The 27,256-nt window shown below is 48.0% G+C and overlaps 1 protein-coding gene across 2 annotated transcripts in view; it reads right to left on the minus strand.

Annotated features, from left to right (window-relative positions):
* Positions 1-27,256, minus strand: part of LOC147106048 (ADP-ribosylation factor-like protein 8B-A) — a 157,023-nt gene that overhangs the window by 15,538 nt on the left and 114,229 nt on the right. For both annotated transcript variants that reach the window (XM_086008752.1, XM_086008753.1), the window contains exons 5-6: positions 14,131-14,198; positions 10,149-10,219 (exon numbers count right to left, since the gene is read on the minus strand). In XM_086008752.1, coding sequence (XP_085864878.1) covers positions 10,149-10,219; positions 14,131-14,198 — 139 coding nt within the window. The remainder of the gene's footprint in view (positions 1-10,148; positions 10,220-14,130; positions 14,199-27,256) is intronic.

Here is a 27,256-nt window from a genome sequence, read left to right on the forward strand (position 1 = left end):
GCAACAGGTCTCAGCTGTCCCATCATACACACACATATATATTAGATACATATATATATTTTAGATATGAAACTCTCGTTTAAACGGCACCTAAATATCCAGAGTTCTCTGTTAACCGGCAAAATTCATACTCCAAAAACAACACCTCAATAATCGGAAATGTTGCCGAGTCCGAGTCTCCCGCGGTGGCTGAGTTAGTCAGTGGGAGTAGTTCTCCAAACTGCCACTACTCGGCTTCTTGGCGCTGTCGGAAGTCCAATTACTGTATACTGCACATTTCTTGATTTTTTTAATTTTTGTTTGTTATAAATAGCCTCGGTAGACAACCCTCTCCGTCATCCGGAATTTTTAATCAACCGGCACCATCCCGGTCCCGTCGGTGCCGGATACCAAAGAGTTTCCTGTATTAGATACATATACAGGGAACTCTTTTCTATCCGGCACTGACAGGACCAGCATGGTGCCGGTTGAACAAAAAGTCCGGATTACAGAGAGGTATACTTACCAAAGTACGAGAGCCCCGTACACGGCCACAGGTGCAGGAGCCCCGGTTACACAGCCACTAATATATAGTAAAACTTACCTGAACCTACTCCTGAATTTTGCCGGTTAAGAGATTTTTCCGGATATTTAGGTGCCGATTAAGAGTTTCCTGTACATATATATTAGATACATATATATTAGATACCTACATATATTATATACATATGAAATATGTACATATGATATATAGTGTGTATGTATATCTTATATTATATATAGGTTTTAGTTTGATATCCCCATAACTCCTATTATTTATGTATACCAGATTTTTATTTAATGTAATTCAGATCTCTTTAATGTTGGTATCCTCTTAGTTAATTTTAATTCGATCCCCTTAGATCTAATTAATTACAGATTAATTATTTATATATTTACTGATGCTCCTTGGTTTAAATTACTTAGCACCCCCTTCACCTACTTAACACTTTCACCAAATTCCTGTTTTTAAAGTCCTCACTCTGTTTTCAATTCATGCTGTTTAGCAGATTCACCGAACTCTTGTCTTCACCAAGCTCTGTGCTCAAAGCTCTGGATGCTCAGGAATGGATTGCTTTTGTTATGTAGTAACCCACAAACAGCAAATGAATGACCAGATAATCTAGGGGGCGGGGGGGGTTTGTTTTGGCGATGCAGGATGAATGAGGAATGTTGACCAGGACATTGGGAGAACTCCCTGTTCCTCTTCAAATAGTGCCATGGGATCTTTTACACCTACCCAAGCAGACGGACAAGAGACAGGACCTCAGTTTAAGGTCTCATCTGAACGACAGCACGATGACAATGAAGGACTAAGCAGTCCATATAGATTATGTGGTCAAATCTAGTGAGATTTGAACCTGTAACCTTCTGACTCAGGGGCAAGAATCCTACCAACTGAACCAAGCTGACATTTAGGGGGAAAAATGGAGTTGCGCCCCCTTTGGGGCATTAACTTCGTAGGGGTGCTACTTTTAGTGTCCCGAAAAAATCAGCACCCCCGCGGCTGAAATTCATCGGTAGCGCCCCAAGAGGGAAGCAGGGCGCTACTGGAAGCGCCCCGCCTCCCTCTTGGGGCGCTGCGAGGGAATGTCGTGCTGCGGTACTGCAGGCCTTCCTTCCCTTCTTAAAAGGGGAGGGGCCTTGCGCAGCGCGACCCAGGGCCCAACTGGGCCACCAAGGATCGGAGTGCCGGCAGAAGAGCCCGGCACGCAAGAGAAGTGCCAGGCTCACGAAGCGCAGCCGGCACTCCGCAGGGGTGCTGGTCAGGAGGTCAGGGACGGCAACCGGGGCAGGTGCTGGCAGGCGGCCAGCAACAAAATTGGCCGACCGGCACCTCGCCTTTAATTAGCGCCGCCCCGGCCGCAGGTAGGCCCCCCTGACCCCGTCGGACATAGCGTCCGGTGGCAAGTCAGGGGGCGCTACCGAGGTCACGAGCGGGGCGCTAACGGTTACTGCCGCCGCTAACCTCCCACTGAATTTCGCGGGAGGCGGAGGCGCCACGCCCAGGCAGTAGTTGCTTTGCACCCTCTTAGGGCGCTAACGGGAGGCACAAAGCAACTGAATTTTTCCCCCTTAAACTTTAGCTAGGAAAGCAGCACACTTTGGACTGACAAGGTGCAGAGAAAATCTGCAAGGATCACCATCAGAAATTTGTTTATTGATCAGAATATAATAGAGTGCCTGAAACTAAACTCAGATTTAAGATTTTAGAAATTATGGGGTAGAAATTTGTCTTGGGCGGCAGCAGATGATGGGCGGTATCGCATTGGCCGCCTGTTATATGCCTCACCTGATACTGAAGTCAATGCAATTGAATATCGGGCGGGCAGCCAATGCAATACTGCCTGTTTTGCGCTACCGTCCAAGATGAATTTCTACCCCCTAGTGTTAAAAAAAAATCCTGCAAAATGCAACTTAAAAAAGTACAATACCAACTTTTGTCACTAATATGGAAAAAGGGGAAGAAAGAATGTTCTAATTTGTTGTAGACTGCTGATCACAGTACAACCAAGATCAGGGATCCTGTGGTCTCACTGAATAATATTCTTGCGACACTCAGACTCAACTTTGTAAGTGAAAGATTGCATTTAGCTTGCAGCTCTGTAGTTTTTTTTCTAAACTCTTAACAGTAAATATCAAAAATTAATCATTTTCTTCTAAACTGAACTTGGTAAAGGTCTTGCCAACCCCTCTGCCACCCCCAATTTTCTCCCATGCTTTCCTGCAATTGGTAACTGCTGCTAGAGTACACTTCAATTGGTTTTGGCAGCCTCCTGATGTTTCACCAAAATGGCCTTTCTTCATACACAAGTCTTGACAGTGAGTGTTAGTCAGGCTAGGCAACAATGTCTACATCAATACTACCCTAACCTGAAGTACATTGTGGCATCCAACTGCTACCACGGTTGAGATTGCCTAACTCAGGACAAACCTAGGATTGAATCTGACTTCTGGTATGAGTAGCTCAGTAACATATCATACTGCACATTCAACAAGATATCAGGCAAGCTGCAGTCTTTTCACACCTATGTTTCCAGTGCTATACACAACCACACTTCACTTTGCATGTTCTTAAGTCCCAACTGTAAACTTTCAGTGTATTCTTCAGTGACATTTTAGAATATGCAGAATCTGCACACTACAGATCAAGATACAATGCTATAAATCTATTAATGCATTTCAGCATTCATTTTGCTCTTTATCATGTAGTTTGGTCTTTATACTATTGCAGTTCACTAAACTAGAGCTCTGTTCTTGTATGTCATTCACCATAGCGGTCATACTTTATGTTTTCCCTCTTTCAGATTAAATGGAATAACTCGGCAAAACATTTCCAACCCATTATGAACATATTCATTAAGATCATTGAAATGCAACTTCTTGTTCACTGCTCTTTCCTGTGCTTTGCCGTTAGTCGCCGAGGGGGATTTCACTGCTGCTACAAAGGGAAAATGCAGAGGGGGCAGAGCGCTGCACTGAAGAGGCCTTTTCACTTCGCTGAGGCTGCACAAACATTATGGGCTTCAGCCCAAGTCAATTAATACCATCATCTGAGACCGTACAATGCTTCCATTTAATTAGTTTACTTCTATGACGAATTTGTGTCTCCAGGCACTGTACACAGAAAGCCTTCATGTCCTGTTCAATTTTTGGACAGCTTTATTTTTGGGTGGGGGAATAGTAAAAGGAGAAAGATACGGAAGAACATGGCATCTTAAATTTGCAGGACTATGTGCAGCCATTTCACTTCACTAAATACCGAAATGGCAGCATGAGATTTAACATCAATATTTATAAGGTACCACAATTTTCTAATTCACAATAAAAAATGTCATTGCACCCTGCTCTGCAAGAAATTGCCCATATTATTGCCATTAACTTCAACACCAATATAAATCTTACTCCTGGCACAGTAGCTGCCTTTGAGAAAAGAGTAAAGTGAGAAAGTAGGAGCACAACAAGAGGAAAAAATAGAATAATGATCTCACATTTCTTAGCTGGCAGCTATATTGCTGCTTCCGCACTGCCTCGGCCTCAGTCAGGAAAAGAGTATGGCAAAGGGGTTTAGAAAGGAGAGAGGGGGGGGGAAAATGTGTCCCCATGCAAAACACCATTGCTCACTCAGAAGATGAGAAAGGAATGTTACTGTACCAATCTAATTGTTTAACCAGATGCTGGGAGGCACATGTAATCCTTTGACTACTCATCCATTCGTTTTCTCTTTCTCCCTGTAGGTTCTGTTCAATCCCTCCTCAGACATGAGGAAAACCGTTTTTACACACGACTGGTTAGGATTTGGAATGCACTGCCTGATAGTGTGGTGGAAACAGATTCAATAGTAGCCTTCAATAGGATAAATATTTGAAGGAGAAAAAACTGCAGTGATATGGGGAAAGAGCGGGGGAGTGGGATTAACTGGATTGCTCTTCGAAAGAGCTGGCACAGACTCGATGGGCCAAATGGCCTCCTTCTGTGCTGTATGATTCTGTAAGACACCACAGCTAAAGCGGAGAGGTATGGGTACAAGCCTGCATCACGCGCGCAGTGCCGTAAAGGCTTTCAAGCATGAAATATATTTTGAATGCTCATTTGTCAAAGTATTAATTGGTGTGTATTCAATTATGATAACCTCTTGATTGACTACTGTCTGTTCAAAGATATTAATAAAAACGTTTGTAGATACAATCATGCTACAGGGAAATATTTGCACACCTTACAACAAACGGCACTCGTTGGTGCAAGATGGGGGAAGATAATACTTTCTCCATTTAATTTTCCCCATTAAAATGTAACATTTAGAGGCAAACATGGGCATAATATTCTATTTCATGTTTATTATCAGCAGCAGCATAATTGATAATAATTAAAAGAGGAAACAAAATAATAAAATGTAACATCCTGGGGGTCACCATTGACCAGAAACTTAACTGGACCAGCCACATAAATACTGTGGCAACAAGAGAAGGTCAGAGGCTAGGTATTCTGCGGTGAGTGTCTCACCTCCTGACTCCCCAAAGCCTTTCCACCATCTACAAGGCACAAGTAAGGAGAGTGACAGAATACTGTCCATCCACCACCTTAAACATTCACTCCCTCCACCACCGGCGTACCGTGGCTGCAGTGTGTACCAGCTACAAGATGCACTGCAGCAACTCGCCAAGGCTTCTTCGGCAGCACCTCCCAAGCCCGCGACCTCTTCCACCTAGAAGGACAAGGGCAGCAGGCGCATGGGATCACCACCGTCTCCAAGTTCCCCTCCAAGTCACACACCATCCTGACTTAAAAGTATATCGCCGATCCTTTGTCGTTGCTGGGTCAAAATCCTGGAACTCCCTTCCTAACAGCACTGTGGGAGTACCTTCACCACATGGACTGCAGCAGTTCAAGTAAGCAACTCACCACCACCTTCTCAAGGGCAATTAGGGATGGGCAATAAATGCTGGCCTTACCAGCGACGCCCACATCCCATAAACAATTTTTTTTTTTGTTTTATAAAAAGGACAGCGGTGATAAGTGAGTGGGAGCTGGTGTGGACTGGGATATGGGCAGGAAAATGTCAGATAAGCTTAAGTTTACAGAGCATGAATGATGGGAGGATAGCTAGAAGAGCATTGGAATAGTGGGGCCTGGAGGTGACAAAGGCATGGATCATGATTTCAGTAGCAGATGGGTTGAGGCAGGGGCGGAGGCGGGCGATGTTACAAAGGCAGAAGCAGGCAATCTTTGTGACAGAGAGTATATGGGGACAGAAGCTCAGATTGGGATCAAATAGGATGCCAAGATTGCAAACAGCCCGAGACAAAAGCCAGGGAGCAGGATGGAATCAGTGGCAAAGTTGTGGGGCTTGGGATGGGAACTAAAGACGATGGCTTCAGCTTTCCCAATGTTGTTTAACTGGAAGAAATTGCAGCTCATGCTCGACTGTATATCGGACAAGCAGTCTGACAACACAGAGGCAATGGAGGAGTCAAGAGAGGTGGTGGAGAGATAGAACTGGGTGTCATCAGTGTACATGTGAAAGTTGACTTCATGTTTGTGAAGGATAGTTCCTCAAGGACTGTGGAGGTAATGGCGCTCAGGTGGGAAGAGAAGCTATGGCTACAATCGGTTAGGCAAGAGTGAAACCAAGTGATGCCAATTGCACTGAACTAGACGATGGGAAAAAAATGTTAAAAGGAGGAGGGTGTGGTCGAGCATGTCAAAGGTTGCAGAGAGGTCAAGGAGGACGATGAGAGATAATGCACCATGGTCACAGTCAGATGTCATTTGTGACTTCTGTTAAGGACATTTTGGTGCTGTGGTAGAGGCAGAAACCTGATTGGAGCAGTTCAAACATGGAGTTGCAGAAAGATGAGCACATATTTAGGAGGTGACAACACGTTCAAGGACTTGAGGGGAAAGAGCAGTTGGAGATGGAGTGGTAGTTTTGCAAGGACAGAGGAATTAAGGGTGAGCTTTTTGAGCAGGTGGATGACGACGGCAGTTTTGAAAGTGGGGTGGGGTGGGGAACGGTGCCTGAGGAAATGGAACCATTTACAATGTCAGCTAATGTGGGTGCCAGGAAGGAAGTGGGTGGCCAGCAATTTAGTGGGAATGGGATCAAGGGAGCAGGAGGTGGGTCTCATGCACAAGATGCATATGAGATGGCATTAAGGGAGATAGGAGATAAGTAAAGATATGGGTTCAGGGTTAGGGTGGGAGGGGGAGCCTGGGAAGAGGCTTGGCTTAGTGGGCAAGGGGAAGGGGGGGGGGGTGAAGCAGCAGAGACAGCTGACCAAATGGTCACAATCTTAGAGACAAAGAAGTTCATGAGCTCCTCACACTTGTAGGTGAGAGTGTGGAGGTTTCGACATTGACATCGTCACGCTAAGTGAGACCCAGCAGGCAGGGGAAGGCCTGCTCAAGGAGCAAGGCGGCGGTTACACCTTCTTCAGGTTTGCCTTTCAAGAAGAAGAACACCGCCTCCATGGGGTAGGCTTCGCCAGTGCGCTACGGTCATCAGTGCGTACGCCCCAACACTGGAAGCCACAGATGGGACCAAAGAGGAATTCTACTCCAGCCTCCAACAATCCCTGTCCCGAGTCCTAACAGGCGACAAGTTGATCCTCCTTGGCGACTTTAACGCCAGAGTTGGAAAGGACACAGAACTCTGGAGGTGTGATTGGCAGAGAGGGGGTAGGGAAAGCCAGCTCCAACGGTACCCTCCTCCTGACGAAATGCTTAGAACATGGCCTCGTCATAACCAACACCTTGTTCCATCACAGAGACAAGTACATGGCTTGGTGGCAGCACCCTCGCTCCAAGCACTGGCATCTGCTCGACTACATCATCATCCGAGCGAGGGACCGCAAAGACGTCCACATCACCCGCGCCATGACAGGAGTCGACGACTGCTGGACAGACCACCGCCTAATCCGCTCTGTCATCTCCATCATTGCAGCCCCAAAATAGCGGTGGCAACAGAAACAATGCCGCAGAAAAATCAACACTGGAGAACTCAAAGACCCCGAGAAGAAAGCCCTATTCAGCTTACGCCTCACAACCAACCTGTGACTCCCAGTGATTCAGAGACACAGCATGTCCACAGCGCCTGGTCTGCACTCAAGGCCTCCATAACCAGTATCTGTGAAGAGGTGCTCGGTCACTCGACCAGGAAACACCAAGACTGGTTTGACGAGAATAACCAGGAGATCCAGGAGCTATTAAGCCGCAAGCGCAAGGCATTCCTGATCTGGAAACAGCAACACAACTCGAGAGCAAGAAAGCAGCTCTACAGATGCCTGAAGGCCGAGGTCCAACAAAAAACTTGCAACCTAAAGAACAGATGGTGGGTGGAGAAAGCGCAGGAGATCCAGCAGCTAGCCGACAACCACGACGTGCGTGGATTCTTTAGCACAGTCAAGACCACCTATGGCCCAAGCACCCAAGGTCCTACCCCACTGCGGGCCAAGAACAGAGAGGTACTCATCAAGGACAGAGAGGCAGTCAGTGCCCGCTGGAAGGAGCACTTCGAAGATCTCTTTAACCAAGGCTCTGTCTTCGACGCGAGTGTCCTCAACTCCATCCCGCAGAATGCTACCCGACACCATCTCAGCACAACCCCAGCCTGGCATGAGGTTGAAAAGCCCATCCGACAACTGAAGAACAACAAGGCCTCAGGAGCAGAGGGAATCCCTGCCAAGGTACTAAAGCATGGCGGAGAAGCACTACTGGCATGAATACATGAACTCATTTCTCTTATCTGGAAGGAGGAGAGCATGCCAGGGGATCTGAGAGACGCCATAATTGTGACCATCTTCAGGAAAGGTGACAAGTCCGATTGCGGTAATTAGAGGAGTTTCCCTGCTGTCTGCTACAGGGAAAGTCATCGCAAGAATCCTCCTCAATCGTCTTCTCCCAGTGGCTGAAGAGCTCCTCCCAGAGTCGCAATGCGGATTCCGCCCACTAAGGGGCACAATGGACATGATCTTCACCGCGCGTCAATTACAAGAGAAATGCAAGGAACAGCACCAACCGCTGTACATGGCCTTCTTTGACCTCACAAAGGCACTGTCAACCGTGAAGGATTATGGAGTCCCCTCCTCAAATTCGGCTGCCCTCAAAAGTTTGTCACCATCCTCCACCTGCTTCACGACAACATGCAAGCCGTGATCCTGATCAACAGATCCACCACAGACCCAATTCACGTACAGATCGGGGTCAAGCAAGGCTGTGTCATCGCACCAATGCTCTTCTCGATCTTCCTTGCTGCAATGCTCCATCTCACCCTCAGTAAGCTCCCCGCTGGAGTGGAGCTAATTTACAGAACAAACGGGAAACTGTTCAACCTCCGTCGCCTCCAGTCCAGATCCAAGGTCGTCCCATCCTCTGTCGTCGAATTACAGTATGCAGACGACGCTTGCGTCTGCGCACATTCGGAGGTCGAACTCCAAACCATCATCAACACCTTCACCGAAGCGTACGAGAGCATGGGCCTTACACTAAACATTCCTAAGACAAAGGTCCTCTACCAACCGGCCCGCGCTACACAGTACTGTCCCCCGATTATCAAAATCCACGACAAGGCCTTGGACAACGTGGACCACTTTCCATACCTCGGGAGCCTACTGTCAACAAGGGCAGACATCGACGACGAAGTCCAACATCGCCTTCAGTGTGCCAATACAGCCTTCGGTCGCCTGAGGAAGAGAGTGTTTGAAGACCAGGACCTCAAACCCGGCACCAAGCTCATGGTCTACAGAGCAGCAGTGATACCCGCCCTTCTGTATGCCTCAGAGACATGGACCATGTACAGCAGGCACCTCAAAGCACTGGAGAGGTAGCACCAACGCTGCCTCCGCAAGATCCTGCAAATCCATTGGCAGGATAGGCGAATCAACGTCAGTGTTCTTGCTCAGGCCAACATCCCCAGCATCGAAGCTTTGACCACACTCGATCAGCTCCGATGGTCACATTGTCCGCATGCCCGATACGGGACTCCCAAAACAAGCGCTCTACTCGGAGCTCTGACACGGCACGAGAGCCCCAGGTGGGCAGAGGAAATGCTTCAAGGACACCCTCAAAGCTTCCTTGAAAAAGTGCAACATCCCCACCGACACCTGGGAATCCCTGGCCCAAGACCGCATAAAGTGGAGGAGAAGCATCCGGGAAGGCGCCGAACACCTCGACTCTCTTCGCCGGGAGCAAGCGGAAGGAGCGCACGTCAACCCAAGCACCCCACCCACCCGCCCCTTTAACCACCATCTGTCCCACCTGTGACAGAGACTGTAGGTCCCACATTGGACTAATCAGTCACCTGCGAACTCATTTTTAATGTGGAAGCAAATCATCCTCGGTTCCGAGGGACTGCCTAAGAGAAGGGAGGTGAGCGTGGACGGAGCAGGAAAAAGGGGTTTAAGGAGACAGTAGTGGAGAACAGAAGCCGGGTTAATTTTGCTCTCCAGAATGATCCAGGAGTAATGAACGGTTTTGGCAGATCAGAGTGTGGCCCAAAAGCACCTAGAATGAATGTTTCTCTCAGTGAAATCAGTATCGTATCTGAGAGAGCATAATACTATATAGAGCTGTCTATGGTGCTGAAGCTTCCATTCAATGCCAAATCTATACATAGAATTGGATGCACTTACCTATGTTATCCTTCTCTTTGCAGGACACCGAATAACAACAGATTTCTCGATCCTGGATAGCAGATAGGTTCCTATAGAATAAAGATATGCAGAACACAGTACATTATTTTGTAACATGAAAATCCAGCAAAATGTATTTCAATATTAACTGTATCGTCTTCTACTTCACACTACTGCTACTGAATCCATCAAGTTTATTTTGGGAAGGAACTGTGCAGGCAGTTGCTATGGATACTATGGTCTAGATTATCTACTGGAATTATGCTCTCGGAATGGGAATTTCCTCAGGAGCCCTTCCATCCTCACCCACTGCTTCTGGCATACAATACACCCACCCTAATATAGACAGGCAAATTGTTATTTAATGCAAATGAGGAGAATTCGTCATCTGACTTATTCCCGACATTTGCATTTTAGTAATTCAGTATGACCATGTGTTCCCGATAGCCTTTTAAACTTTAAAGACGATTGATTGCACAGGGCAAGGCTATTATTATGTTTTTTTAAATATCTTCCTGCGCCCAACCCTGGAACCTGCCCGAGACTGACCACAACCAACCTTGGGTCTACTCTGCGGTGGGCTCCCTGACAGGGCTGTATGTAACTATTCCTGGCCTGAATGGAGATGATTGGGTAATTCCCCCGTCAATCAAGCCTGGAGACCACACTGCTGTAAGTGACCGATATTGATTTTATGCACATAATTTGTATGATGTAACTATCCTCCACTCACTGCATTTTGCTGGAGAAATCACCCTGCTTTTATTGGGAGACGTTGTTGTAGTTTTGGTCATGAGTATCAATCAGGAAATAGTTGAGGCTTGTAATAAGGGAACATCTATAATTATGGGGGATTTTAACTATCATATTAATTGGACAAATCAAATTGGGCAGGGCTGCCTTGAGGATGAGTTCATTGAGTGTATTAGGGATGGGTTTCTTGAGCAGTATGTAACTGAACCGACCAGGGGGCAAGCAACCTTAGATCTGGTCCTGTGTAACGAGACAGGATTAATTAAAAATGTCCTAGTAAAGGATCCCCTTGGAATGAGTGACCATAACATGGTTGAATTCCATATTCAATTAGAGGGTGAGAAGGTTGGATCTCAAACAAGCGTGCTAAGCTTGAATAAAGGAGACTATGAAGGTATGAGAGCGGAATTGAGTAGAGTGGATTGGGAAAATAGATTAAAGGGTAAGACGATAAATGATCAGTGGTGTACATTTAAGGAGTTATTTTACAACTTCCAAAAAATATATATTCCACTGAGAAGAAAAGAGTGTAAAAGAAAAGACAGCCATCCTTGGCTAAGTAAAGAAATTAAGGATATTATTCGACTAAAAACAAGGGCATATAAGGTAGCCAAATCTAGTGGGAGGATAGAGGATTGGGAAAACTTCAAAAGACAGCAAAAAATAACAAAAATATTGATTAAGAAAGGGAAGATAGATTATGAAAGTAAATTAGCAAAAAATATAAAAACAGATAGTAAGAGTTTTTATAGTTATATAAAAAGAAAAAGGGTGGCTAAAGTAAATGTTGGTCCCTTAGAGGATGAGACTGGGAAATTAATGGTGGGAAATATGGAGATGGCAAAAACACTGAATGAATATTTTATATCAGTCTTTACAGTAGAAGACACTAAGAATATCCCAACACTGGACAAACAGGGGGCTAAAGGGGGGGAGGAGCTAAACACGATCAAAATCACTAAGGAAGTGGTACTCGGTAAAATAATGGGACTCAAGGCGGATAAATCACCTGGACCTGATGGCTTACATCCTAGGGTCTTGAGGGAAGTGACGGTAGGGATTGTGGATGCATTGGTAATAATTTTCCAAAACTCCCTGGACTCAGCAAAGGTCCCGGCAGACTGGAAAACTGCTAATGTAACACCCTTATTTAAAAAGGGCAGTAGACAGAAGGCTGGAAACTATAGACCGGTTAGCCTAACATCTGTGGTAGGTAAAATTTTGGAGTCCATTATTAAGGAGACAGTAACAGGACATTTGGATAATCATAATTCAATAGGACAAAGTCAGCATGGTTTTATGAAGGGGAAGTCATGTTTGACAAATTTGCTGGAGTTCTTTGAGGAAGTAACATATAGGGTGGATAAAGGGGAACCAGTGGACGTAGTGTATTTAGACTTCCAAAAGGCATTTGACAAGGTGCCACACAAAAGATTATTGCTTAAGATAAAAAATCAGGGGATTGGGGGTAATATTCTGGCATGGATAGAGGATTGGCTATCTAACAGAAAGCACAGAGTTGGGATAAATGGTTCATTCTCGGACTGGCAATCAGTAACTAGTGGTGTTCCACAGGGGTCAGTGCTGGGTCCCCAACTCTTTACAATCTATATTAACGATTTGGAGGAGGGGACTGAGTGTAACATATCAAAGTTTGCAGATGATACTAAGATGGGAGGGAAAGTAGTGAGTGAGGAGGACATAAAAAACCTGCAAGGGGACATAGACAGGCTAAGTAAGTGGGCAGAGATTTGGCAGATGGAATACAATACTGGAAAGTGTGAGGTTATGCACTTTGGCAGGAAAAATCGTAGAGCAAGTTATTATCTTAATGGCAAGAAACTGTAAAGTACTGAAGTACAAAGGGATCTGGGGGTCCTGGTGCACGAAACTCAAAAGGTTAGTATGCAGGTGCAGCAAGTGATTAAGAAGGCCAATGGAATGTTGGCTTTCATTGCTAGGGGGATAGAATATAAAAATAGGGAGGTATTGCTTCAGTTGTACAAGGTATTGGTGAGACCGCACCTGGAATACTGCGTACAGTTTTGGTGTCCATACTTAAGAAAGGACATACTTGCTCTCGAGTCAGCACAAAGAAGGTTCACTCGGTTAATCCCGGGGATGAGGGGATGGACATATGAAGAGAGGTTGAGTAGATTGGGACTCTACTCATTGGAGTTCAGAAGAATGAGAGGCGATCTTATTGAAACATACAAGGTTGTGAAGGGGTTGGATCGGGTGGATGCGGGGAAGATGTTCCCGATGATGGGTGAAACTAGAACTAGGGGGCATAGTCTTAGAATAAGGGGCTGCTCTTTCAAAACTGAGATGAGGAGGAACTACTTCACTCAGAGGGTGGTAGGTCCATGGAATATGCTGCCCCAAAAAGCTGTAGAAGCTACATCATTACATAAATTTAAAACAGAAATAGACAGTTTCCTAGAAGTAAAGGGAATTAAGGGTTACGGGGAGCGGGCAGGAATTTGGACATGAGTCTAGGTTCGGATCGGTCATGGCCCTGTGGGTAGCGGAGCGGGCCCAGGGGCCGTGTAGACTGATCCTGCTCCTATTTCGTGTGTCTAATTCTGTTAGATTCAGGAGATGGTTCTGTGATAGTGGATTGGCGGTTAGGATCAGATCAGCCATGATCTTATTGAATGGCGGAGCAGGCTCGAGGGGCCGATTGGCCTACTCCTGCTCCTATTTCTTATGTTCTTATGTTCTTATGAGTTCTGTTTGCTGTAGTTCATAGACTCTTTTTAAATAGACTCTGTAGACTGTTTGCTGTAGTGTGCTGTTTAAATGGACTCAGTTTGTTGAGTAAATCGGCGTTGTTTGATGTAAAACAGACCGTGTGCTGCGAGTCCTGCCATAAGTCCCGCCCTCTCTACAACTCATTGGCTAACACAAGAGGGGCCTGGGAGCCTGTCTAAAATATGCAAAATGTATTTCAATATTAACTGTATCATCTTCTACTTCACACTACTGCTACTGAATCCATCAAGTTTATCTTGGGAAGGAACTGTGCAGGCTGTTGCTATGGATATTATGGTCTAGATTATCTACTGGAATGACCCCAGAAAAATCAGCAGGGGTGTGGGATGGGTGGATCTCCCACTCCCACCATTCTGGTGAAATGGAAAATCCCAGCCGGTGTGTAAGGTTATTTGCTATCCAAATCTAAAGCCTTTAACACTACTTATGCTGCACACATCAATACAGGGCTTACATTTTTTCAATCAGCTGTTTCTCATCCAAGGCATTAGGAAGGTCTCTCTTGTTTCCCAAGACTAACACCTATAAAAACAAAAACCCAAAGTGATTATTTGAATGGCGAACTTTCTACTCAGTCTTCAAAGTATCGCTGGTTTTCCTTTCCAAAGAGGCTGTGCTCATTTAGGTGACCAAACCCTTCTTTATGCACAAACTATTTTGTAATAATTCCTGTATTATTCAGGTGAATGTGCAGAACCATAAAAGCCGGCATGCTGTGCAGGTTGTACTTGAGAAGGAGAGGATGGCACTTACAGTACAAAAGCTGGGAGGCAATTTATTCACTGGAATTTATGATCATTTACACCGCCACTAAAATGTTTTAAAATAATCTTTTGCTGGATCTGAAACGCGGGGTTCATTCAGTATCTCATCGTCAGTCAACACAAAAAACAGTTGGCACAGTCATGTTGATCTATCCAGTGATATGTTTAATGATAGACACATACTTTATAAACATTAAATGTACCAGTGAGAGGAGAAAGTGGGTGGCACAGTGCACTGGAACACGGTCTTTCGACTCGGCTCAACAAGATTGATGGGTTAAGAATTTCTTTGCTTTGCCAGTGATAAGTGTCCTTCATGAGGACATGTCCTCCAGCAGTCCCAGACAGTATGGACCATAGCACAATTCTGTTGATAAGTTTTAACAATGGTGGGAGTCTCTCTTAGATAGCCCTTAACAATGGTTGGAAAAATTCACACTGGCATATTTGTGATGCTGTTTCTCATCTGTGTGCTGCCCCACAACATCCTCTGTAGGCATTGGGTTAGCTTCCATATGTATGCTGGCAATACCTAGTTCTGAGCCAGACTCACCGCCATCTGCGTGACCAAAGCCGTCCAGTTTGGCTCCCAATATAGAGCTTCCAGCAATGCCATTCTGCATCTGGCCCTGGCCACCAACATTGGCTATCTGAACTTCCCTCTTTATAGAGTAGTGATTGGAATTGCCCCAGTGCATCAGAACACAATGTGGAGGCAGGGGAACAACTACAGTTGTGAGCCCATATCCCACCAGTACATGGGACACAACATTCTAGCTTCAACATTCTGCGCCAGGATTTAGAAATGAAGTTATTTTGGTATCAAAATTTTGCAGTACTGAATAGTTTTCTCTCACAAATCAGAATAAATAGATGCATGAATATTACAGAAATTGTTATTTAATCAAGAAAACAGATACAATCATAGTGTTCATGTTGCAAAATACCCATTTCTTCTGGAACCTAAGCAAAGGTGTAACCAATTGAAGCTATAGATCAGGATGAGGTGCCTGTCAGCATTCGGTTGTCTTTCAGTAAGAGCATCTTGCAAATTATCCCATAATAAAGTCACCTTGAATCATTTGGTCGTAATAACAGATGTTCAGCACAGCAGGTATGAGCTAAAGGTCTGTGAGCAACAATTATTGTGGGATTAGCCCACCACCTGCTTATTAAGACATTCCTGCAATCATATCCTTTAGCAAATATTGAACCTTTTCTTTCAGGTTGAGTTCAGTATTTGTCCTTGGCGTGGAAAAGTTGATTAAAACCAGGAACAGATGTACAGATGACATTGGCCGGCGGGGGGGGGGGTAGATTTTCAACATCGGCCCAAAACGGCTGCAAAATGGGCAGTGCACCCGCGGCACCCACCAAAAGCCAGAGTCGGGAGGTCCAAACTGTTTTTAAATTCGAGCCTCATTTGAATATTACTGGTGCCAAAATGCACGCCGCTGCAGTCGCCCAATTCAGCCAGCAGAAGGTCAGCTGGCTTCTGCACGGAGAGGCCAGCAGGTGAATGCTCCTCCTGACCTCGCAAATTACCTTTTAAAAAAACCCGCAAAATCTTAACCTTCTCCTGAGCGCCTCCAGCAGTCCCTTTAAGGACCAGTTGTTAAGCCGGTCAGTACTTAGTATAACTAGCACTAGCATGCTCTGCCATTTGTACATTAAAAGTGCAGTCGGGGTTCTACAGGAGGAGTTATACCCAGATTTGCATATTTAAACAACCTTCTGCCCTGTTTTGGGCAAAAGTGCTGAGAGTCCCTTTAAAGGCCTGTCTGAAAATTGAGTCAGACAGGCAAATTGGTGTCCAAGTGCCCACCAGATGTTCCTCTGCCAGTCATCTGTTTCTCAGGTGAGAAATGGGCAGCCGGCACCTGATAATCCTCCCCCCATTGACTATTCATGTACTGGTACCTTTTTAATTAAAACATAATCCAGATCCCAAGTCTACAAGCTCTCTTTCAGTTCCCAACTCATGCCTCTAAGATGAACAGTTGTTATGATCTCTGTTAATAACAAGGAGTTTAAAATTAGTCTGTAAGATCAGTTATTCAGAAGCTAAAATTCTTAGATGTCAGGAGCAAACCATTTAGATTTCAATTTTAAAAGCTACCTTTGTGCTCTGAATCAAAGGGCTGGATTTTCCCTGCGGAGGCAGGATGGCGGCGGGAGAGCTGGATGGCGGCTTCCGGGCCCGCTCCCGTCTGCAGCCGCGCTCTCAAAAAGATTTTCCGTAGATTGACCTTGTTAACCCCGCCCTGCGAGGTTCCTGGACAATTAACAGGTAGCGGGTCTGATGACGTCATTTGATGACGCATCATCAGCCGGTTTTGTAGTGTATGTACTTTGCAGAAGGAACTATATTCTGCAGCCCCTGTATACTGCAGTACCAGTAGTGACCACCCCTGTATATAAGCCTGTGTAGTAACATTTGCATAGTAGTTCCAGGTTGCCTCCATTCAGTAAAGACCTGTTATAACCAACTCCTGCAGTCCGTGTCTCAATTATACACGGACATAATACTGGCGACGAGCAGATACAAACTTACCTACAGTCTGCACCACCTCATGGGGATCCATCCCTGAAGCGAAGTTATCAGAGGTCGAGGCCAGAAGGAAGAAAGAAACAGAAGAAACGGGCGTCGACCGTGGGCATCCGCCTCTGAGTCAGCGGAGTTGAAGATTTGCAGGAGAGGCTGTCGAGAGCGGGGCTTGGTTATCCTGTCGATGGTGCTTCAGCTAATCGGGCTGGCGGCAGGAAGTACACTGATCCTTCCTGGGCTGCGGCGGTCTAGAGCTCGAGCGGGTGGCTTTGCAACGGGGCCGAGCAGCGTTGTCGGGAAGAGGAGAGAGAGGGTGGAGCACACAGGGCGCGGCCGGTGTTACGAAGCCGGGCAGCGTACAGACCCGAGAAGAGGGAGGCAAGAGTCCCGCAGGGTTGTTCCGATGACGGGGAAAGAAAAAAAATTAAACGCGCAGAAAGCCGCGAGGAGCTGCAGTTTGCCACGGGAACCGCGGAGAGCGGCGTTAGCAGCAGCGCGGGGGGGGGGGGGGAAGTGCGCAAAGACCATAGGGCGCTGCCATCAAGGCATAAAACGCCAGCAACAGCGCAGAAGACAGAAAGCGCGGGAGGCGCCATCTTAATCCAGCGGGGAAGGCGGCAAAGCGCGGGAGGCGCCATTTTGTTAAATCGGGGAAGAAGGCAAAGCGCGGGAGGTGCCATCTTAGATTTCCAAGATGCCGAAGACTGGCAATATCACTGCCTTCGATAATGCAATAGAAGACTGGACCATGTATGTGGAAAGAGTCAAGGTATATTGCGAGGCAAACGAAGTAGCCGATGAGAAAAAGGCATCGGTACTGCTAAACTTAATGGGCGCAAGAACGTACGGCCTATTGCGGGACCTGATTACTCCAACCAAACTGAAGGCGAAGAGTTTTAATGAAATTGTTGCTATCCTACAGGAACACCTAAATCCTACACCGCTGCTGATAGCAGAAAGATTTAAATTCCACAGGAGAAATCAGCATAAAGATGAGAGCAATGCTGATTACCTTACGGAACTACGCAAGCTATCAAAGCACTGCCAGTTCGGAGCAGGACTGGCAGATACCTTACGGGACAAATTTGTCTGTGGACCCCTGAGTGAAGGAACCCAGAAGAGGTTACTCTCAAAGAGCTGACGCTAGATAAGGCTTTCAGCGTGGCAGTATCGTACGAAGCAGCAGCAAGGGGAGCTGCGGAAATACAGCAAAAGCCACAGGAATACGGCACCCACGAAATGACACGGGGATTTGAAAAATGTTATCGCTGCGGCAGAACAACCCATGACCAGAAGGACTGCTGGTCCAAGGACAAAATATGCAGGCAATGCGGAAAGATGGGACACATTGCACGAGTTTGCAGGTCTGGGAAGAAGACCAACGACAACAAAAAGGCTACTAAGGAACCGTACAGGAAAGTACAAAAGATGACGGACAGTAGTTCCGAAGACCAGATGAGCGATAGTGAATCCGGGAACAAGAGACTAAGCTGTCTCAAACTTCACAACGTAATCGCAAATGAGGATCACCGAACCATTTGGGTCACCCTCACGATAGCAGGGTCCCAAGTCAAAATGGAATTGGATACAGGATCAGCTCTAACCGTCATGAATCGATGAGACTACGAGCGGCTATTCTCACACATACCCTTGAAAGAGACATCCATTGTCTTGAAGACGTATATGGGGCAAAAAGTAGACCCCAGCGGAAAAATAAGGGTGCCTGTCGAATACAACGGCAAGGAAATACAGAAATTGTATCTGTACATACTGCAAGATGGTGGACCACCGTTATTGGGACGTGAATGGATCAGAAAGATAAGTTTAGACTGCCACTCCATTCAGGCACTGACGGTGGCTAGTAAAAAGGATGACGACATCACTCCTGGACGATTGTCAACAATCTTAGCTAACGCCAAAGAGGTTTTTCAACAAGAACTGGGAACTCTTAAAGGCGTAACCGCCTCGATAAAAATGGAAGAGAATGCAATTCCCAAATTTTTCAAAGCAAGACCGGTACCATATGCAATTCGCCCAGCCGTCGAGGCAGAGCTGGAGAATCTGGAGAATGCAGGCGTATTATCTAAGGTAGACTGGAGCGAGTGGGCGACACCCATCGTTCCTGTCATGAAGAAAACATTAAACAATAAGTCTGAGGAGCCAAGGAAGGTTCGCATCTGTGGGGACTTCAAGGTGACAGTGAACCCAGTCCTTCACACAGTACAATATCCTCTTCCAAGGATAGAAGATATCTTCACCTCACTTTCTGGAGGGAAGCGTTTTACAAAAATTGACCTAGCACAAGCATATTTGCAGATGGAGGTTGAAGAATCCTCTTGGAAGTATCTCACGATAAACACTCACAAAGGTCTTTACCAGTATAATCGACTGGTATTCGGAGTAGCATCAACTCCGGCGATATGGCAAAGAGCGATGGAACAAGTCCTGCAAGGAATTCCGGGGACTCTGTTACTTGGACGACATCCTAGTGACAGGTGAAGATGACAGTGAACACATTGCCAACCTAGAGCAGGTGCCAACCTAGAGCAGGTGCTCACTAGACTACGTGAGCATGGGCTACGGGCCAATCGCCCCAAGTGCAAGTTTTTTAAGAAACAGATATCGTATTGTGGCCACGTGATTGATGAAGAGGGGTTACTTAAGTCCCCTGACAAAATTGAAGCGGTAGTTAAGCCTCCAGCGCCTGAAAATGTGTCGCAACTGAGGTCATTCCTCGGATTGGTGAATTACTACCATAAGTTTTTGCCGAATTTGTCCACAATTCTGCACCCACTGAACGCCCTACTACAAACTGGAGTAGCATGGAAATGGAGCGATGAATGTAAGCGGGCCTTTCAGAAGAGTAAGGACCTAATCACTTCAAGAGAAGTATTGGCTCACTACAACCCATCACTACCATTAAGACTGGCGTGTGATGCGTCTCCCTACGGCATTGGGGCGGTACTGTCACATAAATTCCTTGATGGTTCAGAGAGGCCGATAGCTTTTGCGTCACGCTCGTTAACTTCAGCCGAGCGTAACTGATGCGCCATCAATTACTCAAAAGACTGAGGTTGAGCGAGTAACAATCAGGCTTTTATTAACTAAAGAATGAAGGTCTTGTCTCGAGTGGTCGACACGTCCAGAATACTAAGGGACTGGGAGGTAGTCACTTATATACCTGGAATAGTGGGAGGAGTCAGCCGAGGCATGTCCAGACCTGTACCTATTGGAATACACATACAGACACAGACAGGTAGAACAGTGGTTTACCACATTCACCCCTTGTTTAAAAATGAGTCCGGCGGGGTGAAGTGTATTTAAAAGTTCGTGTATTGGAGTCTCTCCGGAGGTCTTGTCTGCCGCTGTGATCGACGTGGCGACGGCAGGGGTGGTGGAGCTTCCGGCGTCGCGTCCCGTGTAGGCTGGGGCCCTGGAGTGTAGTCCTCGTGGGTGACGGTCCAAGGCGAGCCAGCTGCTGGGGTTGGATATCGGGTCGTGGGGGGGGTGGTAATGGGTAGTGGGTTACAGCGGTCCCCGAGGGTGCGAGGTCTCGTATGGACACTGTGTCGTGGGTTACAGCAGTCCCCGAGGGTGCGAGGTCTCGTATGGAGACTGTGTCCTCCCGCCCGTCCGGGTACGCAATGTAAGCGTACTGGGGGTTGGCGTGGAGGAGGTCGACCCTCTCGACCAGGGGGTCCGTTTTATTGGCCCTCACGTGTCTTCTCAGTAGTACCGGCCCTGGGGACGTCAGCCATGGTGGTAACGATGTCCCCGATGTGGACTTCCTTGGGAAGACAAACATTTTCTCGTGAGGGGTGGCATTGGTGGCAGTGCAGAGCAGTGACCGAATCGAGTGGAGCGCATCAGGGAGCACCTCCTGCCAGCGGGAGGTCGGAAGGCCCCTAGACTTTAAGGCTAGTAGGGCGGCCTTCCAAACTGTTGCATTCTCTCTTTCCACCTGTCCGTTCCCCCGGGGGTTGTAACTGGTGGTCCTGCTTGTGGCTATACCCCTAGCGAGCAGGTACTGGCGGAGTTCGTCGCTCATAAACGATGAGCCCCGGTCGCTATGGATATAGCTGGGGAAACTGAACAGGGTGAAGAGGCTGTTCAGAGATTTAATGACCGTGGCACTGGTCATGTCCGGGCAGGGGATAGCGAACGGGAACCGGGAGTACTCGTCAATGATGTTGAGGAAGTACACATTGCGGTCGGAGGAGGGGAGAGGCCCTTTGAAATCGACGCTCAGGCATTCGAAAGGGCGAGTGGCTTTTATCAGGTGGGCTCTGTCTGGTCTATAAAAGTGCGGTTTGCACTCAGCGCAGACTTGGCAGTTCTTGGTCATGGTCCTGACCTCCTCGATGGAGTAAGGCAGGTTGCGGGCCTTGATGAAGTGGAAGAACCTGGTGACCACCGGGTGGCAGAGGTCATTGTGGAGGGCCCTCAGCCTATCGATCTGCGCGCTGGCGCAGGTGCCACGCGATAGGGCATCTGGGGGTTCATTGAGCTTCCCAGGCCGGTACAAGATCTCGTAATTGTAGGTGGAAAGTTCGATTCTCCACCTCAAGATCTTGTCATTTTTGATTTTGCCCCTCTGCTTGTTGTTGAACATAAAAGCAACTGAACGCTGGTCAGTGAGCAGGGTAAATCGTTTTCCGGCCAGGTAGTGCCTCCAATGACGCACAGCCTCCACGATAGTCTGGGCCTCCTTCTCGACCGCGGAGTGTCTGGTCTCCGGGCCCTGGAGGGTTCGTGAGAAGAATGCCACAGGTCTCCCCGCCTGATTAAGGGTGGCGGCCAGAGCGAAGTCGGACGCATCGCTTTCCACCTGGAAGGGGATGGATTCGTCCACTGCGTGCATGGTGGCTTTGGCAATGTCCTCCTTGATACGGTGGAAGGCCAAGCGGGCCTCTGCCATCAGGGGAAAAGAGGTGGATTTGATCAGTGGACGGGCTTTGTCTGCATAGTAGGGGACCCACTGAGCGTAGTAGGAAAAAAACCCTAGGCACCTCTTCAGAGCTTTTAGGCAGTGGGGCAGTGGGAGTTCCATAAGGGGACGCATCCGGTCCGGGTCGGGACCGATGACCCAGTGTTCCACAACACAGCCAAGGATGGCGAGGCGGTCTGTGCGGAATATGCACTTCTCCTTGTTATATGTCAGGTTCAGGAGTTGGGCGGTGCGGAGGAATTTCTCGAGGTTTGCGTCATGGTCCTGCAAGTCATGGCCGCAGATGGTCATTGTCCAGGTAAGGGAAAGTGGCCTGCAGCGCGTTTTGATCGACCATCCGGTCCATCTCCCTTTGGAAGACGGAGACCCCGTTGGTAACGCCGAAGGGAACCCTAAGGAAGTGATAGAGGCGGCCGTTTGCCTCGAAAGCAGTATACTGGCGGTCTTCAGGGCGGATGGGGAGCTGGTGGTATGCTGATTTCAGGTCAATGGTCGAAAAGACGCGGTACTGCGCGATCTGGTTAACCATGTCAGCTATGCGGGGGAGTGGGTAGGCGTCCAGCAGGGTGTAGCGGTTTATTGTTTGGCTGTAGTCGATGACCAGGCGTTGTTTCTCGCCGGTCTTAACGACCACAACCTGGGCTCGCCAGGGGCTGGAGCTGCCCTCAATAATCCCCTCCTTCAGGAGCCGCTCCACTTCAGTTTTGATGAAAACCCTGTCCCCGGCACTGTATCGCCTGCTCTTTGTGGCGATGGGCTTACAGTCGGGGGTGAGGTTAGCAAACAGTGGGGGGGGTGGGACTCTGAGTGTGGAGAGGTTGCATCTGGTGCGCAGCGGGCAATTTGGAGGCTGCTGGCTGCGGACTGTGAGTGGGGGGAAGGGGCCACCGTACGCCATCGTAACGCTTTTGAGGTGGCACTGGAAATCCAACCCCAGTAGAACGGCAGCGCAGAGGTCCGGCAGGACCAGGAGTTTAAAATTATTGAACACAGTCCCGTCTACTACTAGTGTCACCACGCAGTAGCCGCCAATGTCCGCTTACTGGGACTCGGAGGCCATAGAAATCCGCTGGTGCGCAGGCAGGACTGGGAGAGAGCAACGCCGCACCGTGTCGGGGTGGATGAAGCTCTCTGTGCTCCCGGAGTCAAAAAGGCAGTTTATTGCATGGCCGTTTACCTTAACCTCCATTTTGGACCGAGCTAGCTGGTGCGGTCTCATTTGGTCCAGCGTCACAGAGGCCAGCGTAGGGGTCGGTGTGTCGCTGCGGGTATCAGATGGGGGGGGGGGGGTTGGCGGTCTGCTACGTCCCGGCTGGTGTCCAAGATGGCGGCGTCCATGATTCCCATGTGGCTGGAGTCGTCCAAGATGGCTGCTGCTGCGGTGGTCCGCACATGGCTGGGGAGGCCCAAGATGGCGGCCCGCACGGCCCCCACGCGGCGCTGTTGGGGGCCCAAGATGGCGGCTCGCACGGCCCACACGCGGCGCTGCTGGCGTTCGGGGTGGCTTTGGCCTTGCAGACGCTGGCGTAGTGTCCCTTTTTTTCGCAGCCCAAGCAGGTCGCATTCTTCGCCGGGCAGCGCGCTCTGGGGTGTTTGGCCTGGCCACAGAAGTAGCATTTCTGGCCTTGGGATACTGCTGTCTGGCTTTGGGACACTGCTGCGGTAGTTGGGCCGTTGTTGGGCTGTGGCTGGGGTGGCACGGTGCTATGGGGCTGTCCTACCGTGTCCCAGGTTGTCGTTCCCCGCGGCGTCCACGGTGCAGAGGAGTAGGCATCCATGCCCCGGAAGGCTGCGTCCAGCGTTATTGCGATTTCGGAGGCTTTGTCGAGGGTGAGGTCACTCTGCTCCAGCAGTCGCTGTCGGGTGTAGTTGGACCTGTGGCCCGCTACGAAGGCATCCCGGATCAGTTCCTCCGTGTACTTAGTGGGCGTTACCGCCTTACACCCACAGGCCCGGCCAAGCACGGACAGTGCTTGGAGGTATTCCTCAGTCGATTCCCCAGGTTGTTGCTTGCGACTCCCCAGAAGGTGCCTAGCGTATACTTCGTTCACAGGGCACGTGTACTGGGTCTTGAGGAGCTGGAGGGCGGCTGTGTACGAGGTCGCGTCCCGGATGACTGAGTACACTCGGTGGTTCACCTTGGAGATCAGGACAGACAGTTTGTCCGCATCCGTTTCGACCGCAGTGGAGGCAGTCAGGAATGTCTCGAAGCACGTGAGCCAGTGAGCAAACTTGGTGGAAGCGTCCGCTTCCCGACTGTCCAGATCCAGGCATGCTGGTGTGAGGATCTTCTCCATTATAAAAAATTTAGTTAATAAAATTGATGTGCCATCAATTACTCAAAAGACTGAGATTGAGCGAGTAACAATCAGGCTTTTATTAACTAAAGAATGAAGGTCTTGTCTCGAGTGGTCGACCCGTCCAGAATACTAAGGGACTGGGAGGTAGTCACTTATATACCTGGAATAGTGGGAGGAGTCAGCCGAGGCATGTCCAGACCTGTACCTATTGGAATACACATACAGACACAGACAGGTAGAACAGTGGTTTACCACAGTAACTATGCCCAGATTGACAGAGAGGCCCTCAGCCTGGTGTGGGGGGTGAAGAAGTTCAATCACTACCTGCACGGTCAGAAATTTACTCTACTTACTGATCATCAACCTCGTCTCCATTTTCAACCCTCAGAAGGGCGTACCGATAATGACAGCACAACGGCTACAGAGGTGGTCCCTTTTCCTAGGGGCACACCAATATGACATAGAGTACAAAGGAACTAAACAGCATGGGAATGCTGATGGATTGTCGCGCCTACCGTTGCCGACGGTGGAAGAAGAACTTGCAATGGATCCAGTGGAGATATTCCACTCGACCATAGTCAAATGTCTCCCTGTGACGAATGCAAACATAGAAAAGGAAACACGAAATGACCCGACACTCTCCTGGGTCTATGATTTAACGGTGAAGGGGTGGCCAGCACATGGCGAACCACTGCTGCCAGCATTCTCGCCGAGAAGAGAACAGCTGTCAGTGTGCAGAGGAACCTTGATGTGTGGATCCAGAGTAGTAATTCCACCCAAATTGAAGGATAGAGTGCTCAATGAGCTTCATGAGGGTCATCTGGGAGGGGTAAAAATGAAGAACTTAGCCAGAGCGTTTGTGTGGTGGCCGGGAATCGATAGAGAAATCGAAGAGATGACCAAGAGCTGTACAGGATGCCAGAAGGTCCAAAACGCCCCACCACAAGCCCCTCTACATCCATGGGAGTGGCCCTCATCTCCATGGCAAAGGGTGCACATTGATTTTGCTGGTCCATTTATGGACTCGATGTTTTTAATTGCGGTGGATGCACATTCAAAGTGGCCAGAGGTAATAAAAATGTCCTCAACCACCACAGAAAAAACTATCACAGTCTTACGAACCATATTCGCCAGGAATGGGCTGCCTGAACAGATTTGCTCCGACAATGGACCACAGTTTGTGTCTGAAGAGTTCCGGAGGTTCTTAACACCATTGTTCTTTAAGCATTACACATCCGCCCCATATCATCCAGCCACCAATGGATTGGCCGAGAGGTTCGTTCAAACATTCAAGAAGGCTATCAAGGCAATGTGTAATGAAGACATACCCCTACAACACAAGGTGGATAACTTGTTTGCCTACCGGAATGCGACACATGCAGTTACCAACCAAACTCCAGCCATGATGTTCTTCAATCGAAGACTACGATGCCGCTTGGATTTGGTTAAGCCAAACATCAGAAGAGATGTGGAGAACAGGCAGTTTCAGAATATGAATGAAAGGCCAACCAGGAGTTTTAAGATAGGTCAACCAGTTTTGGCCCGGGACTACTGCACAGAGAAATGGCAGCCAGGAACGATCTGCACACAGCAAGGACCTCTAATGTATACTGTGGACGTTGGGGAGAGCATTGTAAGACACCATGCTGACCAGATTCTAGAGTCACTGGAAAACGTCAAATCTACACCACGATCCTATACACCTGGTGATGAAACCGAAGTACCAATTGCATCTACCTCAGAATTGGTGATATTGGAAGCAGACGAACCAAACAACGACATTGATCCCGACTCAACTTTGCCAGAAGAACCTGATACCCCAAAGAGGCGTTATCCAGACAGAATCAGGAAGCCTCCTCAAAGACTGAACTTATAATTGCTTAACTTCAACTAATGTATCTAGCAACTGTAATTGTAAATATGTTATTTCATTGTTAATTGAATGTTATGTACTGTTTAGCTAAAAGGGGAGGAATTGTAGTGTATGTACTTTGCAGAAGTAACTATATTCTGCAGCCCCTGTATACTGCAGTACCAGTAGTGACTACCCCTGTATATAAGCCTGTGTAGTAACATTTGCATAGTAGTTCCAGGTTGCCTCCATTCAGTAAAGACCTGTTATAACCAACTCCTGCAGTCCGTGTCTCAATTATACACGGACATAATAGGTTTCCTTAAAGGGACCACAGTCACATAGATTTTGACAGCTGTGCTTTCAGTGCTCTGCAGCACGGAGGTGCTGCAAACACTGACCAGCACTGTACAAAGGTGCACGTCTGCACCCAGGATCACGCATAAGCATATGGAGGGAGTCACAGCACGCAGGGAGGTTCTCTTCCCTTCCCATGGGCTGAAGAGACCTCTCCAGGAGATCAACGAAGTCTGGTTGCACATTGCACAGGAGGACACAAGCAGGGATGTCGTCAGGAGTGCCTGGCTGCAGTGGCGCAAACCTTTCAATGATCTCAGTAGATCACGAAACAATTCTGCAATGCGACACTCAACCTCATCCTGCTGTGCTATTCATCGCATCCCTATCACTCTGCCTTCCCTACCCTACTCCTGTACATCCTTACTCACACCAACTCACCTTGCACCTCCACTCATCCCTCTCTATCTACATTATCACTTCCCCATCTCACTAACCACCCCTCACACTCACCCTCATCCTACTGCAAGCACACCAACTAACAACACACAAGAGTAGGCACTTGGGTGGTTTAGCCAATGTTTGTGAAGTTTCTGGTAATGTGTTGTCATACAGTGAAATCTATATTTTCAACACTTCACCTTATTGGACAGATCTGTGTGCACCTTGAGAAGTGTCTTACTGAGTTTCAGTGAATGTTGAGACATAACTTACCGCCCCCCACCCACTATAGTGATGAGTGTGAATGGAATGGTTTATAGGGATGCTTTACGGTGCTGGTGTAGGATGGTGTCAACCTGGTGCATCATGTGATAGCCAGAGTTTCCAGCATCAAGTGAAGTAAATCTGGCCATGGTGTTGCCACCGCTAG

Source organism: Somniosus microcephalus, chromosome 16 (genome assembly GCF_052327205.1).
Source record: "Somniosus microcephalus isolate GS21.2 chromosome 16, FLI_Smic_1.0, whole genome shotgun sequence".
Taxonomy (NCBI): domain Eukaryota; kingdom Metazoa; phylum Chordata; class Chondrichthyes; order Squaliformes; family Somniosidae; genus Somniosus; species Somniosus microcephalus.